The 19,568-nt window shown below is 34.1% G+C and overlaps 3 protein-coding genes across 19 annotated transcripts in view; 2 read left to right on the top strand and 1 right to left on the bottom strand.

Moving 5' to 3' along the window:
* The window catches only part of LOC105686966 (telomerase Cajal body protein 1), a 48,997-nt gene that overhangs the window by 3,239 nt on the left and 26,190 nt on the right, over positions 1-19,568 (top strand). For all 5 annotated transcript variants that reach the window (XM_012402263.3, XM_048648943.1, XM_048648944.1 and 2 more), the window contains exon 5: positions 18,685-18,872. The gene's annotated coding sequence lies outside the window, so the exon portion shown is untranslated. The remainder of the gene's footprint in view (positions 1-18,684; positions 18,873-19,568) is intronic.
* Positions 237-2,127, top strand: LOC105686967 (klaroid protein-like). The gene is made up of 8 exons (XM_012402264.2): positions 237-425; positions 516-619; positions 696-816; positions 888-1,019; positions 1,110-1,225; positions 1,293-1,460; positions 1,546-1,638; positions 1,711-2,127. Exons 1-8 carry the CDS (start codon positions 296-298, stop codon positions 1,822-1,824), a joined length of 978 nt encoding a protein of 325 aa, XP_012257687.1. The 5' UTR covers positions 237-295; the 3' UTR covers positions 1,825-2,127.
* Positions 2,254-19,568, bottom strand: part of LOC105687120 — an 89,438-nt gene continuing 72,123 nt past the window's right edge. For 9 of the 13 annotated variants that reach the window (XM_048648914.1, XM_048648915.1, XM_048648910.1 and 6 more), the window contains 14 exons: positions 19,264-19,381; positions 18,726-18,836; positions 17,403-17,517; positions 17,034-17,117; positions 12,832-13,041; positions 12,174-12,539; positions 11,920-12,084; positions 11,455-11,835; positions 11,227-11,371; positions 10,587-10,711; positions 9,688-10,485; positions 9,442-9,574; positions 6,140-6,360; positions 2,254-6,036 (listed from right to left, as the gene is read on the bottom strand). In XM_048648914.1, coding sequence (XP_048504871.1) covers positions 4,990-6,036; positions 6,140-6,360; positions 9,442-9,574; positions 9,688-10,485; positions 10,587-10,711; positions 11,227-11,371; positions 11,455-11,835; positions 11,920-12,084; positions 12,174-12,539; positions 12,832-13,041; positions 17,034-17,117; positions 17,403-17,517; positions 18,726-18,836; positions 19,264-19,381 — 4,019 coding nt within the window. In that variant the 3' untranslated portion in view covers positions 2,254-4,989. Of the gene's footprint in view, positions 6,037-6,139; positions 6,361-7,042; positions 7,228-9,441; positions 9,575-9,687; positions 10,486-10,586; positions 10,712-11,226; positions 11,372-11,454; positions 11,836-11,919; positions 12,085-12,173; positions 12,540-12,831; positions 13,042-17,033; positions 17,118-17,402; positions 17,518-18,725; positions 18,837-19,263; positions 19,382-19,568 lie in introns of those variants that run through there. The other 4 variants (XM_048648919.1, XM_048648918.1, XM_048648913.1 and 1 more) reach the window with 3 other exon arrangements.

Below are 19,568 nucleotides of genomic sequence, written 5' to 3'. Positions count from 1 at the left end.
CAATATCTCAGAATAAACGATCGAATTTTTTTTTGTCACGCGCATTTCTTGCTGCATCTCATGTTACGTTTTTCTTCCATTCCGTCTCATTCCATGATCATTGTGATCACACGGTTATTGGGATTTGAAACACAAACATATTATGTTCGTATAGGAAAACATTCATGGTGCGTTGAAAGAGATGAGAATCGACAGTCACGTTTGACTAAATATGACATTTATGATGCTGGTTATATTTCTACAATTGTAATTTGCTTTACATGAATAGTTTGTTAAGTATTATGTGAAAAACCTGATGAGTCTTAAAAATGCGTACTGCTGTTATAATTCGGGAGGATCTTGCGGTTTGCCTGGAAATCGATCAACCAGCTGGTATTGCAAGCTCATAAAACCAAGTGTATTCTGCGTTATCACCGCAATGCTGGGTACATTCTATAATTTGGAAGACAAATCTCGCGACAAATTGTTTGAAATCAGCTCAAAGTAATATTACGATAAACTTCCCTTGATTGCAGCAATGTCGGTTACACATCTGTGCGATAAATATTCAACTAGTAATTCGTTTAAAGCTATAAAAGCAGATTTGGGAAACTTGAGGTCGCACATGACCACACTTTCGGTAATTTGAATCATGTGTCATTGGACAATTTACATGATTTTTATTTCGGCGGCTCTAACTCTGATCTCATAAATAGCTCGAGGTCAAAGGAGTAATAGAAACACGTGATGATCTCAAGTGCAAGTTGAAAGAGCTCGGAATTGTCATACCTAAAATGTCTGAGGCGATTTTAAAATTAAGAAACGAAGTGTCTGAAGGTACGCTCAAATAATTCGCACGCAGTTTACCACGCGTATTTAGGAGTTAAAAGTTTCTCTTGAAAATTTAGAGATGGGTTTACATACGAAAACATTGCTCAAAGCATTGTCGCTGGAAAGTGTCAGAGACTTAGTACGTTGTGAAATAGAAACTTATGATGCCGATAAAACCGGGATGACAGATTATGCCCTGGAAACTTCAGGTCGAGTGTCTCAGAAATATTTGAAATTAATTCCGGATTGATTATAACACTCGAAATCCTTTTCCTGTAAAACAAGGTCATGCCTTACAGGCGGTTCTATTCTCTGCACGAGAGACACAGAAACTTATTCTGATGGGGCACCAGTCCTGACGTTATTTGGAGTTCCTCTATGTCAGCAGCAAAATACACCACGAGCTGTCATACAAGTAATGAAAATTAAGAGAATCAGGCCGTTCAATACCTTTCAAATATTATTTTTCCAAATTCAATTAGTCGGGTGTTCTTCCCGGAGAATGTTGGTGTTTCAAGGGAACGAGCGGCTCCGTTGTGATTCAATTATTGGGTCCCGTACTTGTGTCCAGTGTCAGTTTAGAACATATTTCTCCATCGATATCGCCTACTGGTGAAACCGCGACGGCTCCAAAGGATTTTTCAGTTTGGGTAAAGATTTTTACGAATTGACAGGATTTTTTGATGTATAAAACAAGTATATTCATGTATCTCGGTTGTTATTTTTCTGGTCTAGGGTTTGCACGACGTTAACGATAGAGACGGATTTTTATTTGGAGAATTTACATATGATAATTGCGGATCTACTGTTCAACATTTTGAAGTACAGGTAAATTAGACGAAGCTTATCGAACGATCATCGCATTGTTGGAATGATATTCAAATAAAATCTTTCTAATAGCACAAGCCTAGAAGATCTTACGAAATCGTGGAATTGAAAGTTCATTCGAACAATGGTAACTACGAATTTACTTGCATCTATAGAATTCGAGTACATGGATCTCTGAATCGATGAGGAATATTTTTCTGAAAAAATTATTAACCAGCCTCGTTTTCGAAGTAAGAAAACATCACATTGAAGTGCGGTCGTTGGAGGGAACAAAATACGACATATACATTTTCTAATTTATTCATATCTGTGGATTTTATTGTTCCAAAATCCATAAATTTGATAGCAGTATTGTTTATTTCATCATTTTTCTTTCTTCAAATGCAGATGATCAGGTATGATAAAAACAGTAGCGCTACACGTTTTAGTTTTTCAATCTCTTACAAGCCGAATAGAAAACCATTTTAATACATCGACGAATTTATTGCATTCTGCATTCAAGATTCATTTCTTATCAAATTTATTGTGGTTTCCACTCGGGTTTCCATGACTTTTCAGCCACCACGAAAATTATACGATTTTCATTTGTAAGATATCTACAGATTGATACGAATATTCTCATAATAATATATTTATTTACAAATACAATCCTCCGTACAATATTACAGAATTCTTAAACAACATACTTAACATTATTATATGCGACTTAATAAATAATAATATTACCATTTTGAAATAAATACTTATCATCATCATTCAAGATTTCAGTTTACATATATTTACAGAATTGGTAGAAAGTTTCTTTCTTTTCCTTTTTAATTTTAGAATTTCATTCGTCATTTTACGTCTTCATTTGGCAAGATAATTTTTTTTCTCCAATGTTAAGCTCCAGTTCGTGCGACAGCGACGCTTTTTTACAATTAATATTTCATTTAACCAGCTTCAGATTGTATATTTTCGTAGAAAATATCTGATTACTGCATTCGCAAAAAGCGCCTGATTTTACGTTACATAATAGCCAATTTCAATAATTTATACACTTAATATTATTTATTTCTTTCATTTTTTACTTTTATTCTCGTAAAAACGTCTTATATAATAATTTATCATTTGAATTTTTTTGCTTTCGCATTATATTCAATCAATACAACTATTCCGTATGTAATCTTCATTATCCGTACCGTATTTTTAACCTGCTCTCTAGAGTTTTACCATTACTGTTATTTTTACTTTATAGTATAGGTCTACTTATCTCGATTACTAAAAAACGCGTAGATAGCATGATTGATGGGTATAATTATGACGTCTAGTGGCCTCAGTAATACGCATGACAATATTATGCAGTAGTAAAGTATACCATATTGCATACACCTTAATTTATTTATACATAATATACTAGATATCTATCGGGATCGCATATCATATCGAGAGTCTATTGTAAGCACATTAATCCGAGATATTTGAAGGTTTGCAAATTACGTAGAGCATTTGAACGGGGTGAAAATTCATACTAACATAAAATTATGACATTTCATGATACTAAAATTAGCAATGTCAGGCGCGATATCATTCTTCTTTTCCTCTATCAATTTTTATTAATTTTATCTATACATGTATATCATATAGATTAAATGTTCAAACATAACACTGAAATGCTCGATAATTGTTAATATTATTATGCTTTCTGTCAACATGATTTCTTTTAATTAGTTTCGATAATTCAAATAACCTATCATAGAAAGAAAAATAACAATCAAAAAGAAAAAAATGTCCCCAACCACTAAACTAATATTTTAGCACAACAAAAAACATAAATTATATGTATGCATAACTAACAAGGTAATATTCATAGAGAGACACAATTTTATCACATTATTATTATATTTTCACTACGAAAATATTTTTCAACTCTTTTTGTTTCAACTTTTTTTTTACCCTCGAATATTCTATATCAACCCTCATGGCGTGATTCTAACGACTGAAAAAATTCAACCATGTCACTCAAAAAACAAAAATAAACCAAAGGTATAATGAGGAACGAAACAAAGAGTCCACGTATATTATATCAATTACATCTTTACACTGTCTTTTACCAATTTCTTGTTGATTTTTCTATGTACAAACAATAATCATCTATTTTCATGCGTCAGTATATAATTAATCAGCAGTTTTAGCTACGGGTATAATAGATTCGTTTGTTTTTTCTAATAAGTTTCAAATTAAAATGTATTAACTGGAGAGGGGGTAAGATGTAAAATCAGGTAATATGATAATTTACAATTATTTTTCTACAAAATCATAACTAATCTACATAGGAAATCTGTGCATATTCAATAATTATAGATCGTAAAATTATTAGTTGAATTATTAATTCAAAGTTAAAATTTCTGTATTCTATAAAACTTATCACGACCCATTAATGTATACAGTTTAAAAAATCTCTTCTTTTTCCTCCTTGAATACTATATACATACGAATTGCACAATCACAATTTACTAATTATGTGTAAATAATTGACACAGTGTAGAATACCAGTAATGGTATAGCTCCAAACATTATGAAATAATATTATTTCCTCTCTTCACTTGACGTTAATTCTCTACAATTGATAGATTTCTTTTCAATGGTTTTTCAAAATAAATTATTAAATAAGTCAAGTTTATTTAGATATGTGAACTTGTCTTTTGAGTCGACGACTTATCTCGAGAGAAACTTCATTGTTTGACTTGTATTATTGAATATGTGAGGGATAAAACAGCAAAATTGTTGATTCAAATGTTAGAATATTGAAAATTCATAATATCTCACAGGTATTTATATGAAATTGATAGATTGATGCGTTGCGTTATCGTCTTTTAATAATACAAAGAAATAATTTGATTGAATGGCAAATCAGGAAGACTTTTAAAGCAGCCTATATTTCAAGACAACGACACAATTGCAATGAAATTTAATCGATTAATATCCTTACAATTTAAGACGAAATCTATTTACAAGAATTTGATGTATGTTTACGTGTGTACGGTTTAGTGAATATTCGATATGACGTCATTATCAGATATTTGAACCTTAGAATATTACACGCGAATGAGTTATGCTGATGATGATTAATGATTTCAATACAGACTTTATTTAATACTGTAGTGTGAAAAAATACGCATGATACTTTTCGAAATTAATTGTCTTCCTGACTTGATTCATCATCTGACAAAAATCATGAGTGCTTGATAGCTTCTTTGAATTTTGTATGCAATGAATTATTCCATGAATCTAATTCAATGAGGTTTATCAATTTGTATACCTCCTGTTGTACTTTCATTAACAAACATAATATTGTTTTCCATCTGTTTGTTAAACATGACTTTCGAGAGGTACCTTAAATACTTTCGAAGCTAAGTTAGCATCAGGAAGTGATTGTGGGCGTGCATTAGTAACATTAAATACCACGTTACTAGGTCCTCGGAAACTAACTTCAATGAGAAAGCTTGTGTCAGCAACATTTACTCTATTACTACTTAGATCTGGAGAACTTGTCCGGAGTTGACTTTTTTTAGGCTTGCTGCTACCATTTTTAACAACTTTTTCAGCCTCTGTTTGTAATTTATTATCTAACCAATGGACTTTGTCGAAATCTTTTGTACCGCCAACAGTGTGTCTTCTTTTTATAGATCGTTCAGGCATTCCATTTTTTCTCTTCAACTTAGTACCACCTTCTTTCCTTATCGATTGACGTCTTTTGTTTATATTACATTCGGTTTTTTCCGTTTTTGTAAGTGACTCTGAACGTTTCAATTTACTATTAGGTGACTCCGATCTATCAGAGTGCTTATTCAAGCTTTCAGAACGTTTCAATTTACTGTTAGTGGGTGATGCTAATCGGTCTGAATGCTTATTTAAGCTTTCTGATCTTTTCAATTTTGAAGTGACGTTATCGGATTTTTTATTCAACGATTCTGATCTTTTAAGTCTTGATCTAGATTCCAAATTACTCTGACTAAGGCTCTCGAATTTTTCTAATTTGTTCGAATACGATGATGCGTCGATTTCAACATCTTGACATTTAGTCTCTTCTAATTTAGTATCACTGCTACTTTGATTTGGGCTTACACACCCTGCGCCGTCATCATTTTGAATTCTTGTCTTTTCAACCTTAGGTATAGATGATTCAAAACGTTTTAATTTTGAACCGTAAGGCAGATCGGATACATCAGTCTTTGAGTTGCTTTTCTTTGGATTTTCATCTTTTTCTGCAGCATCTATTACCGTATTATTCTCAGCTAATAAATTCACAGTTATATTTGTCTCTGATAGTTTTTTTATCGTGCGATCATTATCTGGTGTTGTTGTATCAGATTGTGACGGAGTAACAGTTGAGTCTGTATCCTTTTCTAGGGCATCCTATCATAATAAAAAAAAAGAATCATCAATTTACCAACGGAATAAAATGTTGAAACTTCAAACCATTCAGTAAAAAGTAAAGTTAAAAAGGATGTCTACTCACATTTTTCAAGTGTGAGCTATGATGGCCCTTGTCTGTAGGAGTTTTATGAAGGCTTGGGTCGCGGTAAACCTCCGTTGGATGATGAGATACTGAACATAAACTATCACGATTGTCTGGTACAATTACGGTTCCATCAGACGGTGTTAGCTGGCTGCTTGGATTGACGAGTGATTTCCATTTTCTGTCAAACGTTGACGTCAGGCTAGTTAAAAGATCACTACCTGTAAATAGAAAGAATGTTGAGTTTATTACCAAAAAAAAGCTGCAATAAATATGTAGCTGAACACATATGAAGCATTTTTCTGGACGATATTATTTGAGCACAAAATATACTATGGTATACAATATTTAGAGAGAAATTTTCGATTATCATAATTGTAACAAGATAATATCTTTGCAGATCTAAATTACCAAGTGAACATTCCTGAAATAATAATGATGATGATAAAAGTAATAAATATTACAATAATAATAACAACACAGATGACAAACATAATTCAACAATAACGACGATATATGGTGGATGAAAATAGTGTTAAAGAATGATTGGCTTGCGTGCGACATAACAGTCAAAGTGTGAGTTTTCTGCTGCAATAACAATAAGAATCAATGAATATAATTTTTGTGTTTTGATTTGTTTTAACAAGCTGATGAGCTGCAAGTATAATAGAAAACATAAAACGCTAATTAGTAAATGTTGTACAGGAATTTTTGTCTGTTACGGCATGGGACTATTCACTTCATAGGAGCCTTTTTTATCTTTGGTTCATTATTTGCAGAGTGAAAAGTCCTGTACTTTTTTTAAGTAAAAGGAGAGAAAACAAAAGAACATGTTTGAAAATATTTGTAAGCCATTCAGATGAGACAGCCGTCTGCTCCTCAGACACCATTGGTCTGATTTACCTCTAAGAAATTTGTTTAAAGTCTTGGATGATGCCCCTGCCCCTGGGGTTGTTGATGCTGGGTCTGAATTGGGGCCTGTGGGGGCTGGGGATGGGGGCGATGTCTTCGTGGGGGTGCCACTGGCCCCTGGAGTACCGTGTAGATGGGTCGATATGTAGCACCAAATACCCGGGCTTGGTGTATGCCTATGTAATGTAATATGAATAGTAAAAGGAAAAAAGATCAGAGATCATTTTTTAATATCAAAACACAAGCTTGATCGACGATGATTTTGCACAAAGTTCGAAGTATTCGATTTACGGACATCTTAACATCTTGTTTACATCAAAATTATCAGCTTCCGATTTCTCTCGATAAAAATTCAAAAATTTGAAGGTTCTTGAAAACTTAACTGGTCCAGGCATGCAATGCATATTATTTCTTTCCTGCACAGTATGTGATTTTTTTTTTTATTTATCGTAATGATAGAGTCAATCGATCACACAAAACGATCTTATTTTTTTTTTGTTTTTCAAATACAAAGAAAGCTCATTTACAGTAGGACTATTTTGAAATTCGTGTTGCAAGCTACTGGGAATTGTTAATTAGCAAGAAAAAAACCTAAAATTCATAGTTACATAAGGGAGATTAGTAAATATTTCATCACTCCCTCATGTAGAAGAAAAATAAATACCTATGTGAAGTCCTACTGTAAAATGAAATACAAACAGCAGCCGCGGCGTGTGCAAGTTGTACACCATAACTAAGGTGAAAAAGCAACATTTTTTTCAAGTTTGTTCCATTTCTCTCAATTGCGTGACAATTTTGGCCAGACTCATTTTATTATCCTCGGGAGTTATATGATGGTGAAAAAAAATTTTATGGATAGCGATTCTGATTTTTCTTCCCACCTACTTTTCACATATCTATTTGTTATTTGATAGTGCAACTTAATATTAAATTTATAATTCCATGAAATTTTTTTTGATATTCTATATAATTATCAAACATTAATTTGAGTCTATTTTCTGCGTGCAAGCCAGTGAAGCGCATTGACCAGACTTATTTGTGACACAGAATATCAGCTGTATGAAAAACATACTATGTTATACAGAATAATCGTTGCGGAATTAACTTAAAAACTAACATGCCAATAGAAAAATATATCTGACTATATGTATATCATTTTTCGCATATCACTCAAGACAATCCATAAATAATTATTTCATAGAGAAAAGAATCTTTTATACCATGCCACGTAAGGAGATAAAAATTGAAAAAAGTATGGTAAGCATCTCGCATAAATGAAAAAAACATGAGCTTTTGAAGTAATGGAACACGATGAAACAAAAGTCTCGATGGAAGAAATAAAAAGCAATTAAAGAATCAATCGTGATATAATATAAATGTAATATTATATATGATATTTAGTTATGCGAAGAAAATTGTTTTGAACTGTAGATAAAAAGTACCTAGAAAGCTTTTTGTTAATAGTCAGAATCTTCTGAGTCCAGTGTAGGAAACAAGATCCAGCTACACTCACCGACCATCAGAAGCAAATTACAGAGAGAAAATACACAGAGAGAATAAATTTACATTGGCAATTGTTAAAGAAAGACGCCGTTTTTTCAATATTTTTTGATGTAGATAAAAAGATGTGATTGCATTTACACACGGAATGGATGTCGGCATAATTGATACATGTTGATACGTATACATATGTATATTTCATGTATCATGCACACATTGCTATATATAAAAACTTGGCGGTCATTGTTAATTTCTTAAATGGTCAGTCACATTGAATTAGTCTACTGATAAACGGGACTTTCATTAGAAAAAAAATTAAATACACACATAAATTAAAATAGCAATATTTGTTGAATTACGTATGCCGATTGTGCTCAAATCAATAGTACATGAAATATTGTGGTAATAATCATGTTCACACTTTTTCATCGATAATAATTATACTCAACCAAATAATGATAGATTTTTCATTCTTATATCTTATAGTTAAGATTGGTGTAAATGTAGAGTTTGAAGAAAGAAAAATACTCAAGAAAGAATCGGAACTCTGAGTTCATAATGTCATGTACTTTGGAATTCTGACAAACTCTTCAGAATTTTACTGGCTTCGATAAAATTTATGGTTGTATCAGGTTTTTTGGAAATAGTCATTTAGTATTCATTGGTAAATCACATCAGACACTTTTATACTCAGCACACAATTTGATGCAGCACATTATTCAGAACATTTTAACAAATGATAAAATTGGTATTTAACATGTTTTTCAGTTCTTTAAGTCTCTTCGTTCAGTACTAATTATTACATTGACACCTTAAGGAAGTCTGGGATGTTTGATTGTCTATAGTCTACACACATACGATGTTATCATAAATTATTCATGAATACTAACCATCATCTGAGACATCTCCTGGTAAACCACGGTGCTGGTGAGATGGTGATGGCGATGGGTGGGAGTGAACCTCGTGTAAGGAGTCTAGACTACCGTAACGCACCGGTGGAAGATACAAAGAATCCATCGATGGCTGAAATTTTATGAAAACAAACATTTGACCATGAAACACCAACAATTCAAATCAATGCGATAAGATCGATACTGAATCATCTATTATTAACTGTGATTTTAATAATTAGTTACCTCCTTATCAGTCTTGAATTTTTTTACAATGCCATTATTCATTTTCTCGCCTAATATACTAGCGAGTTGGCTACTTGCTTGTGCTTTTTGTTGAGGAGTTGGTTGTTTTTGAACGGCTATTGAAGCAGTTGATTGCCTTGTTGTAGATCTAGATTGCTGGTTCCGTTTGTCATTAATTTCTAATGACCTGTCGGCGAGCCTTTCGTTTAAACTAGACAATCTTTCCGACAAGAAAGTAGGCGTTACAGTGTTATCGACAATATTATCGAGTATGTCATCATTTTCCATTTCCCGCTTAGCCAACTGCCACTCCATATCGATCCTTTTTTTACCTTCCTCGCGTTTTTCTGCTTCTCGTCTCTGTCGATGTTGATCTCTTTGTAGCATCGCTTTAGTTTCCTGTTCAAATCTTCGTATTCGTTCTTTAGTCGTTGCACTCAAACCAGTGTAAGTGATTATAGTAACTTCGTCGTTACTTTGTTTTGTATCGTTTGAAAGATTAGACATGTTTGATATCGTGTCGTAAGAAATTTGGGATACATCTTCTGATATTCGAGGGGATTCGGATGATGCTGGAACGGCGGGCTGCTGTTGGTTGATTGTCGAATACTTTGACTGAGTCGAGGCACAGTTTGTAATACCGTTTCCATTAGATTGATTACCAGAACTTGTCGAATGATTTGGCTGACTTTTATGCTCATGCATGGACACGATTTCGCTAACCGAACATTGACGTTCGGTCAAAGCCATGCTTTGTCTCATTGCAGTGGAGCTGTCAGTTTCTTGTTTTGCTCTTGACTGCAACACATTAAAAATTAAAATATGTATCAAATATTAATGGATGGATAATTTGTGGATATTTAGAACACATTCCAAGCGATTGTTAATGAGAGACAAACCTTATCATCTTCGTGTTCTTCGTTTTCTGGTTCATCTTGCCTATTACGTCTCCTCTGTATTTTCCTGTTAGCTGCGGATATGATTGAGGATACAATATCCCTAGCTGAGACCATTTCGCGCATGCCTGTCATTGCAAAATAAGAGCAAGCAAAATAAATATAAAGGCAAAGTAACAAAATCATAAAGAATAGCATAACAAACGTAAAAAACGTAAATTCTATGTATTTAATGATAATTGTATAGTTAGTAAATGCGAAATGCAAAATGAATAATAAGAAGCTAACAAAAATCCATTCGTAAAAAAATTGATTAAATTTCTATGTGTTTCCGAAATTCAAAAAGCTGTCTGTGGTTTTAAAAACAACAAAACAATGATAACTCCCATCACTGAAGTCTTTGGCCATATCCTTGAAATTTTTTATTCATACACTGGGTGCATCAAATTTCATACCAAAAATCTGTCAAATACACACATGAAGATCACCAAGGCATGCTCAATTAAATTCAACTAGTTTCTCAGCTAGTTCTTCATTTTTACTTTGTGAAGTTCAACATTTCGTTTATGGAATGTCCATTACGTGACTAACTTATTTTCAATTGTTACCGATGATAATTGATCTCTCATAGTCTCGTCAGTACCTTCAACTTTATGGATATTATTTAGGAGGAGATTGTGGTTTGTGCTCGATGTAGGTTCAACTTCACTTTCATCTGCGGGTAGGCTTAAATTTACGCTCAGTCGACTCAAATCGTCCAAATCCTCGTCTGAGAAGAACCAGTCGACCTGAATTTATAAAACAATTGTATTAATACGTGATTCATATTCTGTGAACTAGTACGAGTAGTATTACGGCATCGTAGACTCACGTTATTCAATAAACTCTCAACAATTCTGCATTGATGTGACATATCGGTAACCATCGTGACCATATTATCCCGGGATCCACTTGCTCGAACCAATGTTGGTCCAAATACAATCGCCAAATTCTTGGCTTCCATTTTATTCACTTCGCTATGATCTACAACTTTTTTCAAATGAAAAAGTAGATATTTCAATGTTTCAAAATGATGTTCAGGTAATTCTCGCAATAGTTTTCGTATAGTTGCCATCCTCCTTCGAGGATCTTCTATTTTATCTGCGTCTATGAACATTGGGTAAAGTTCGGCGGTCAGTAGTGAGTCTGGTAACTGACGGAAAAAGGATTTCAATAAAGATGATATCACATTGACGTCGCTCCATCTTGGGTCCTGGACAAAAATCATATGTTACATATTTTATTGTCGCTTTTGGGCATAATACTAGTAATATAAATGGTCGAAAGAAAGGCTCACCTGTAAATTGATGTTATCCACACCCTTGTTAACACTCTCGGTCAGTTGGGATATCGCAGCGGTATTTCCTGGTACTCTATATATTCCAATCACCTCGAGCCCTCGACCCTCGACTATTTTAGTACACATTTCAACTATCAATGGTACAAACTCTGAGAATCCAGACTGCAAAATTGAGGAAATTGTGAGTTTCTAATTGAACTTAGGTCAAAATTGATAGTTGACAGAGTAATAATTGTGGTTTGACTACTTACTGGCGGGCATAGCTCAAGGGGTATTTTGAAAGTAGCTCCTTCGGGGGGAAGTTGTGATGTAGGAGAAGATGGAGATCCAGCTTGACCATGCATTCTTCTAAATTGTTTAGCCACTCGGCCTTTCCAAGTTTTGGTTTTTGGCGACGGTAAAGATTCCATCGTTTGACTAGGCTTTCTCGTTTTATTAACCGGTGATTGCCCAGTTGGAGAACGATTTCTGAACGATGTTAATTTTCTTATACCCTTGTGGCTAGGCAGCGGACTCAATCTTTGACCGCTTTGTGCCGCGGCTGCACTCGCACTTGGTGTCGTTGGGCCAGGTGTCTGAGGTACAGCTTGCTGCTTTGAAGTACTCGAAGCGGTGTCCTGCAGGTGTTGGAATATTTATCGGAAATTAGAAAAATCATTAGCAGAAGAGTCTTTGATATATCCGCTGCTGCGAATTTGATAGTGAAGTATTTAAAATTCACAGCATTATTCATTCAGGATGTGTGTATGAATCAACGTATCAATTAGAAGAGAAATTTCAACAATCAACCGCTGGCGTGAAATTAACAAGCATATTTAATTTATTCTTTTGCCACTTTGATTAAGTCGGGAATAAATTTGTGCGAATGGTATCTGAAAGTTTTCTCAAATGGTTTGCCGATTCTCTTACCGATGGCTTTTCAATTGCAGCATGTTTGTGGAGTCCTCGTAGCCATAATGCCATAGAGGCTGCATCTTCCGTTTGAAGTAAGACCTCTGCCGATGGATTAGCCACCCTAAGTACGTGTTTTCTTTTTGTATAATCATCGGCAACATCGACGAGTGAGCATCGTACGTCCACATTCTGTCCTGCATCACCGTCGCCCGTCGACGACGGACTCTGTAAACGTCATATAATTGTCATTATTACGATTTTTTTTTTCTACTTGATTTTATTTTTTATCTTCATTATCATTATTTATATTATTTTCATTCTTTACGTCATTTTCCCCGCTCACTTATAATACGCAGGTATTTTTGTCACACCTACAGATTCTGATCTTAGACTCTAGTATTAGGCGAACGAGGACTTTCAGAGTCCCAAAAGAATTAAACAGATACATTCCGTTCGTAAAAAAACACACAACATTGTGAAGTTTTTATCATGTTTCAAAAATAGCTTTTGTCGTACCTTATCCATACCTTACGATTATAAGTACAAAAACCGCGATCAGATTACGAAAATATTTGAACAAAAGGGTGGAAATTTTTCTTTTTACATGAAATTGGGATACAGGAATTTTAAACAAGTGATAATTAGTTTTGATTTAATTGAGGCAGATTGTAAAATATTAACGCGAAAAGCTCGCAAAGGAACGATATCCAGGAAGCATCGCACGCGAACGGAGGAACGAAGAGCTTTCGGGACACTTAAAAGCACCTTTTTCTTAGCGTCGTCTCCACAAAACTAAAGGCTTATTTTTAACACGTCAACTTACTACCACGCGCCTCAAAGATTGCGTAAGAAACGTATACCACCAGTGTATACTGTAACGTATGTTGGAACGAACGAATAAACGACTCAGAATTAACTTCTAGTAAGCTTAACTTTGTTTCTAAACTAACTCTCTCTCTTCTAACTCACATCCTTACGCAGCCTTACGTATTCCATGTGCTAGGGTGAGTTTGTTTCAATCGTTCAACAAACAACAATATAATGAATTAAATTTGCGTGATTGAATGTTCAGCATCGAATTGCATTTTTTTTTTCCATTAGCTTTGTTGAAATGCTAGTATATTTTTTTACCCAAGTGCCTGTAAAACTCCAACGTCGTAACAATCGTCTTCGAAAAAGACTGCTGCTACTGAATTGTAGCAAGGGTTGCGAACTGCCTTCGTTTTTTTCTGTCATTTCGTTGATAGAGTTTGTATAATTTATGTTGTTCATTTTTACTTTTTTGTCTATAATATGTTAATTATCATTAATTATTTCTAATTTAAGCACTCTCAATTATCACAAGTCATTCGCGAACGAGGGATAATAAGCTTTAAATAACTTGCATAAGGTTTCAACGAATAATACATTTTTTAAAACATGATTTATTTTTTATATTCTTCTCTAAACTTGCACATACTATATCACGTTTAATAATCAGAAGACCTTTATCTATTACGCTTCATCTGGTAACGAAAAAAATTTGCACGTAGAAAATTGCAATTATGTCCTTTGGCATCGGCATGATAACGATGACTTCGCGTGTCGCTGAAGAACTAATAGTTTATATTCAATGTAGCGGTATTACGCGCGTAATCCAAACATGCAGGATCAATACCGCATATGGGGGAACTTCCCTTTCACTGAATATGATATTGTAAAAATCTTCAATCACTTTGCCAAATGATTTTTTACACGGAATTTATCACACAGCAAATGTGTGATTGATCCAACTGCTATAACTTCTTATGACAATGTGAATGGAAAGTACGGGTTTAGGATGCGGTTTAGATAAACTAATCTATAATCTCAGTTTCCTTCTTGCGGACGAAGATATCCATATTCAAAGTAATTTTTCAAATCGGTGCGTGTAAAATGGTACAGGGTATAATTAAGTTCTGTAAGCACAAAAATCACCTTGAAAATATGACCAGTTATCCGCCGGCTAATTTCTTATTTTTTCTCCAATATTCGATTTGTTATATAATTTGAAAATCTAAAAAAACAGTTCGCTACACGTATTGAAATGCCACTAAATTTTTTTGTTCATTGATTCTTTCATTTTTCTTCTTTAGTGGCCTATTTCATGTTACAAATATTTGTTTTGCCCTATCGGCTATTTCTTTCGGTAAGAGATAACGTCGGATTATCACTATAGAATTCCGAACATCATCCATCGTGAAAGCATTATGTCCATCATATATCCAAGACATGTTAACGAGAATTTAAGAGCTTGAAAAATTCCGCTATACCCGATATCCGAAAAAGTATTTTCATGTAATTGAATTTATGCAGAAATATTTTGGAGACACGCGATTTTATTTTGTAGCGATTTCCTATTTTACCGCTGCTTAGGCAATCTTGAATACACGATTTCAGTGGAAGGTACGCGAATTGATTGTGTGAATAACACGTCCGATATTTGTTCATTTCCGCTTGCAACTTATAACCATACCTTTTAATTACAACTTTCATTCGCATATAATCCGGTGAAATTTGTTGTCGTCGACCTTGACGTGGATTGCGGACAACGGGTTAATTTATATCTATCCTTTTTCTCGAGCATAATAAAATGATCGATTCTTTGAAAATTTACCCTCAAAGATAATGCATTGTTTTTTTTTTTCTGACGACGTACAAAGTCATTATAGAATTCACCGGATATATAGATAACGACAACCTACTAGCTAGAATTTGACACGTTTTGTTTCATACGGCGCAATGATATGAGGTCGACGGTTGTTGAAAAATTGAATTGCAGGTCATACCTACGTTTACACGTTACGCATACAGTGACTAACCACTGACCGCATGAGTTAATTAATTCTGTCCATAGCAATACGTACAGATCTTTTTTTAACCGAAATATGAAGAGTCATTTTAAATTCGTGATAAAAATGAGATACGTTTATAAATGATCGTTTCACATGAAAAAAAAATCAAGTAAACAAATAAGTAGACTTATAGAAAGTTGAAAGTGTACTTGATTTTTTTTCAATTTTGGTACTGGGCGTATCGAATAGAATTTCAGAACTTATAGCGCGTTCCACGTTCCACGTCGCATGGCGTCGCGGTGTATTTAGGTAGACATTTTATTTTACGGTGGAAAATTAATTGGTGCGTAACAAATACCTCAGAAGTAACTCTAATCATGTGGTAGTTTTACTCTGCTGCTTACTGAGGAAGCCGGGAAGTAAACAAGGCCCACGCTCTGCACGCGTTCGCAATGCCCACTATATATATTATGCATAATATATATTATATTGCATTAGATATTGCAGTTGATAACTCGAAAAACTGGTATAGAACCATTTAATTATTCATTTAGGTACGTGTATTTCAGGAGAATTTCACGGTATATATACCTATCTACATAATTGATATATGAGTTCAATAGCCCTACTGATAATTCCAAGTCGATCGATTTTTCTTATTTTTCCTTCTAAATACAAATTAAAATTGAATGATTTTTTTATTTTCACATTTAGGCTGTTAGTCTTCTTCCTTACTTCGCTCACTGTATAAGTTGAAAGAAATTTTTATCCCGTCGTTTTTCTCTGTGCACGTTACAATTATCATTCGATCAGTATGTGAATCTCGTTTCGCCAAAGGATATTGCGATACATCGTATTGTGACTCGATAAAGCGTGAAGCAGTCATCGTTTAACATACTAATAAGTAATTACTCTTTTTGCCTGCCAGCTTTTTTTTAGAGGAGGTTGACACGCGATCGTTTATATTATACATGATATTATAATTACAAGCGAAGTTATACAGTTGGTGTTAGAAAAAGAATGAATAAATGAAAATTAAAAAAATACCGCGACAATTCATCTAAAGTGTAAGGCGCGATAGAAAGAGAGGAGAAAAAAAATCCGGACGTGCGTCTTTTATAATCGTATACAGATATGTGTGTATTGCTATATTTGTATTATTATAAATATATATAAAATGCAAAACGAACAGGTGCAAATTAAAAGACACAAGGTTATTTATAATATTATGTGTTATCCATATGAGATGCGAACACCTCCATCGGCGATGTCCTTCATGGGAGCATGGGAGGAACTTCTCGGGTGCACAATGATTTCATTTCATACGGTAGTTTTGAATGAATTGATCGATATCTGACGCATGCATATAAGCAGAGAAAATTCGAAATTCTATATTATATTCACCTGACTGTGGCGATCCTTGTAAAAGTATAGAATGGGACCACGAAGTACTCCCCAAACTTGTTTCCATGAACGGTCTGTCGATCTCTGTAATTCAAAGACGTGTAGCATGTAGCTGATTGTTTAGAAGTATTTCTCAATTAATTACCGATCATTAACTTATCTCGTTGATTATAGACAACCAAGATTAGAAGGCAAGAAAACGAACTGAATGTTGCGTGCGCGACTTTTCTTATTTGAGCTGTGGCACCCCAATTACAATTGGGAAAGATTTTAACAAAAAATTACTAGTAATATCATGGAGATATATCATTCAATTTGGATTCATTAGTTTATTATTTTTATTATTATGTTCAAATCGTTGTAACATACCTTTCCTTCGATTACGGTGTATTTTATGTGAAGAGGACCTTCTCGTTCGACAGGTTCGGCGTCCTTCAGCGTCGCGACGGCACCGGACGCCCCATGACCTCCGGCAATGCTGTTGCTGTAAAATTGAATTTTTTTCCGTAAGAACGCCAAGATTTTCGGTTTCATTCCCCGAGTAACAAATAAACTCATACACAATAATGAAGCAAGTTCATTCGGTTTTAATCGGAAGTGCACAGATTTACCGTTTGTATAGGAATTTGTATGGTGAGCCGACAATACATGTAGATATATGTACAGGTATTTCGGTGTGATATGTTGTGTACACGTTTATATGTTTATGAATGACTTTGTGTTTGTTTATTTGTTAGTGGGGTTGTTTTTTCAATTTATTCATTTATTTTTTCATCAGAAACCCAAGATTCGTTAATTCAATCACAGTTATTCTTATTAAATTATTCTAATAAATAATTAATCACTATACATCCTATATTTATATCAACGATTCAATTCACGGTATGCAATAATATGCGTGTATATAGTACATGCCTACATACTGGGTATAGTGACGCTATGGAATAATAATGAATATCAATAATGCTATCGATTATAATAACGGAAACTTCGCGCTATAACATCAAAGAGAATCATTATACACACTTGTATATAATAGCGCTAATCACGTAGTAGCCGAATTTCAATAAAACATTCACGTTAATCGCGCTAATAATTGACAAAAAAGAGAAACCGAATTCAACAGACTGCATCCGCAGTGAGGAAAATAATGCATAGGTGCTTATAGAATAAAAAAGAGGTGCTTTTGATGTGAGCGTGTGTGCGTTGCATAAGTGTTTTCTATATGTATACAGTTAGGGCTGTTTGTGTGATGTATTCGGGTAAATAGTGGATATTTACAAGTCATACAATATACAAGGTGACACACAGCAGCCAGAGACAGACAGACGAATTAAAATTGCCAATCGTAGTTTAGAAAAATAAAAAAAAAAATCAACCTCAACTGCAGGAATTGATTATAGAATGACTTTACATCGACTGAAATCAATGGTCAATGATGTAGAAGGAGAAAAAAAGAGAAAAATAATTAGGGGAAAACAGGAGTGACAGAATAGAACATGGGTTTTTTTTTTAGAGATAGAGAGGATTTAACAACGCAGAATTATTATTTTATCATTAAAATGTGAGTGAAGCCGACAAATTCTATTTTTTCTTTTTTAATTGTGATGATTTCAATTTGGTTTAATTTATGTTTGGTTTTGGATTACAGCAGTTAAAATGGACTCCGCTATACATCAGGCGATGTCTCACCGATGCGAGTGCAGACGATTAAGGGACGCCGCCTGTGTAACGTCCTCGAAGATTCGTCGAAGGGGTGTAATGTCACCGGGAAACAGAGGCGGACGCCATCGCCTATGGGCACTGGAATTGTGCACCCGGGGTTCATGTTTGGTCAAGGTAAAAAGATGATGTTATTACGCGAGGAATATTTTTATACTGATGAAAAAAAAAAAAAAAGAAAAGAAAAGAAAGGAAATTTCGAAGATGCATCATCGTGAATAGGCGTGCGTAAAAACGGGATGCATTCGTGGAAAAAAGTATGATTGTCAATCGAGTACTCAGATTGGATAATATGAGATGAGAAAATGATAGAAAAATTAAGTCACCATCGAATTTCAGGGATTCTTTAGGTTTCATTGAGCTTTGTTTCAAATATTCTTGTACCGAAGGATCACACACTTTGATATATTATATTGCTGGAATTCAACTTACGAAATTATTCGTCATTATTTTTGAAATCGCTATCTGGATGTAATTTGAAATTTGTACACTGGAAATTAAAAATTACCTTCTTATAGAAAGAACTGGCTCCGAATCACTCAATTCAAGATCACTGTCCACGTGCATACGTTCTCCCCATGTAGCCTTAAGATATGAAACTCTCCGCGTTGCACGATCCTCGTCACCTGTAGATTGTTTGATCGTTTATTTCTTTATTTATTCATATACATATATACGTGCATTGGGAATTAAGCGATAGAATTATAACCGTAGATTCGACCGCGGATCTAAACTGTACTACGAAATCAGAATCATAATTAGAGCGTGAAACTATAACTCCGGGGTGGTTTCACTTCGTTGTAAGACAATGGG

The sequence above is a fragment of the Athalia rosae genome, chromosome 1 (genome assembly GCF_917208135.1).
Source record: "Athalia rosae chromosome 1, iyAthRosa1.1, whole genome shotgun sequence".
Classification (NCBI taxonomy): domain Eukaryota; kingdom Metazoa; phylum Arthropoda; class Insecta; order Hymenoptera; family Athaliidae; genus Athalia; species Athalia rosae.
This window is presented reverse-complemented; position numbering and strand designations above follow the sequence as displayed.

Excerpts from the sequence above, each read along its gene's own strand:
- LOC105686967 (XM_012402264.2), top strand. The coding sequence starts at position 296 with ATGAGTCTTAAAAATGCGTACTGCTGTTATAATTCGGGAGGATCTTGC. Across the intron at positions 620-695 it reads CGCACATGACCACACTTTCG|CTCGAGGTCAAAGGAGTAAT; the intron begins GTAATTTGAATC and ends TCTCATAAATAG. Across the intron at positions 1,639-1,710 it reads TTCAACATTTTGAAGTACAG|CACAAGCCTAGAAGATCTTA; the intron begins GTAAATTAGACG and ends TCTTTCTAATAG.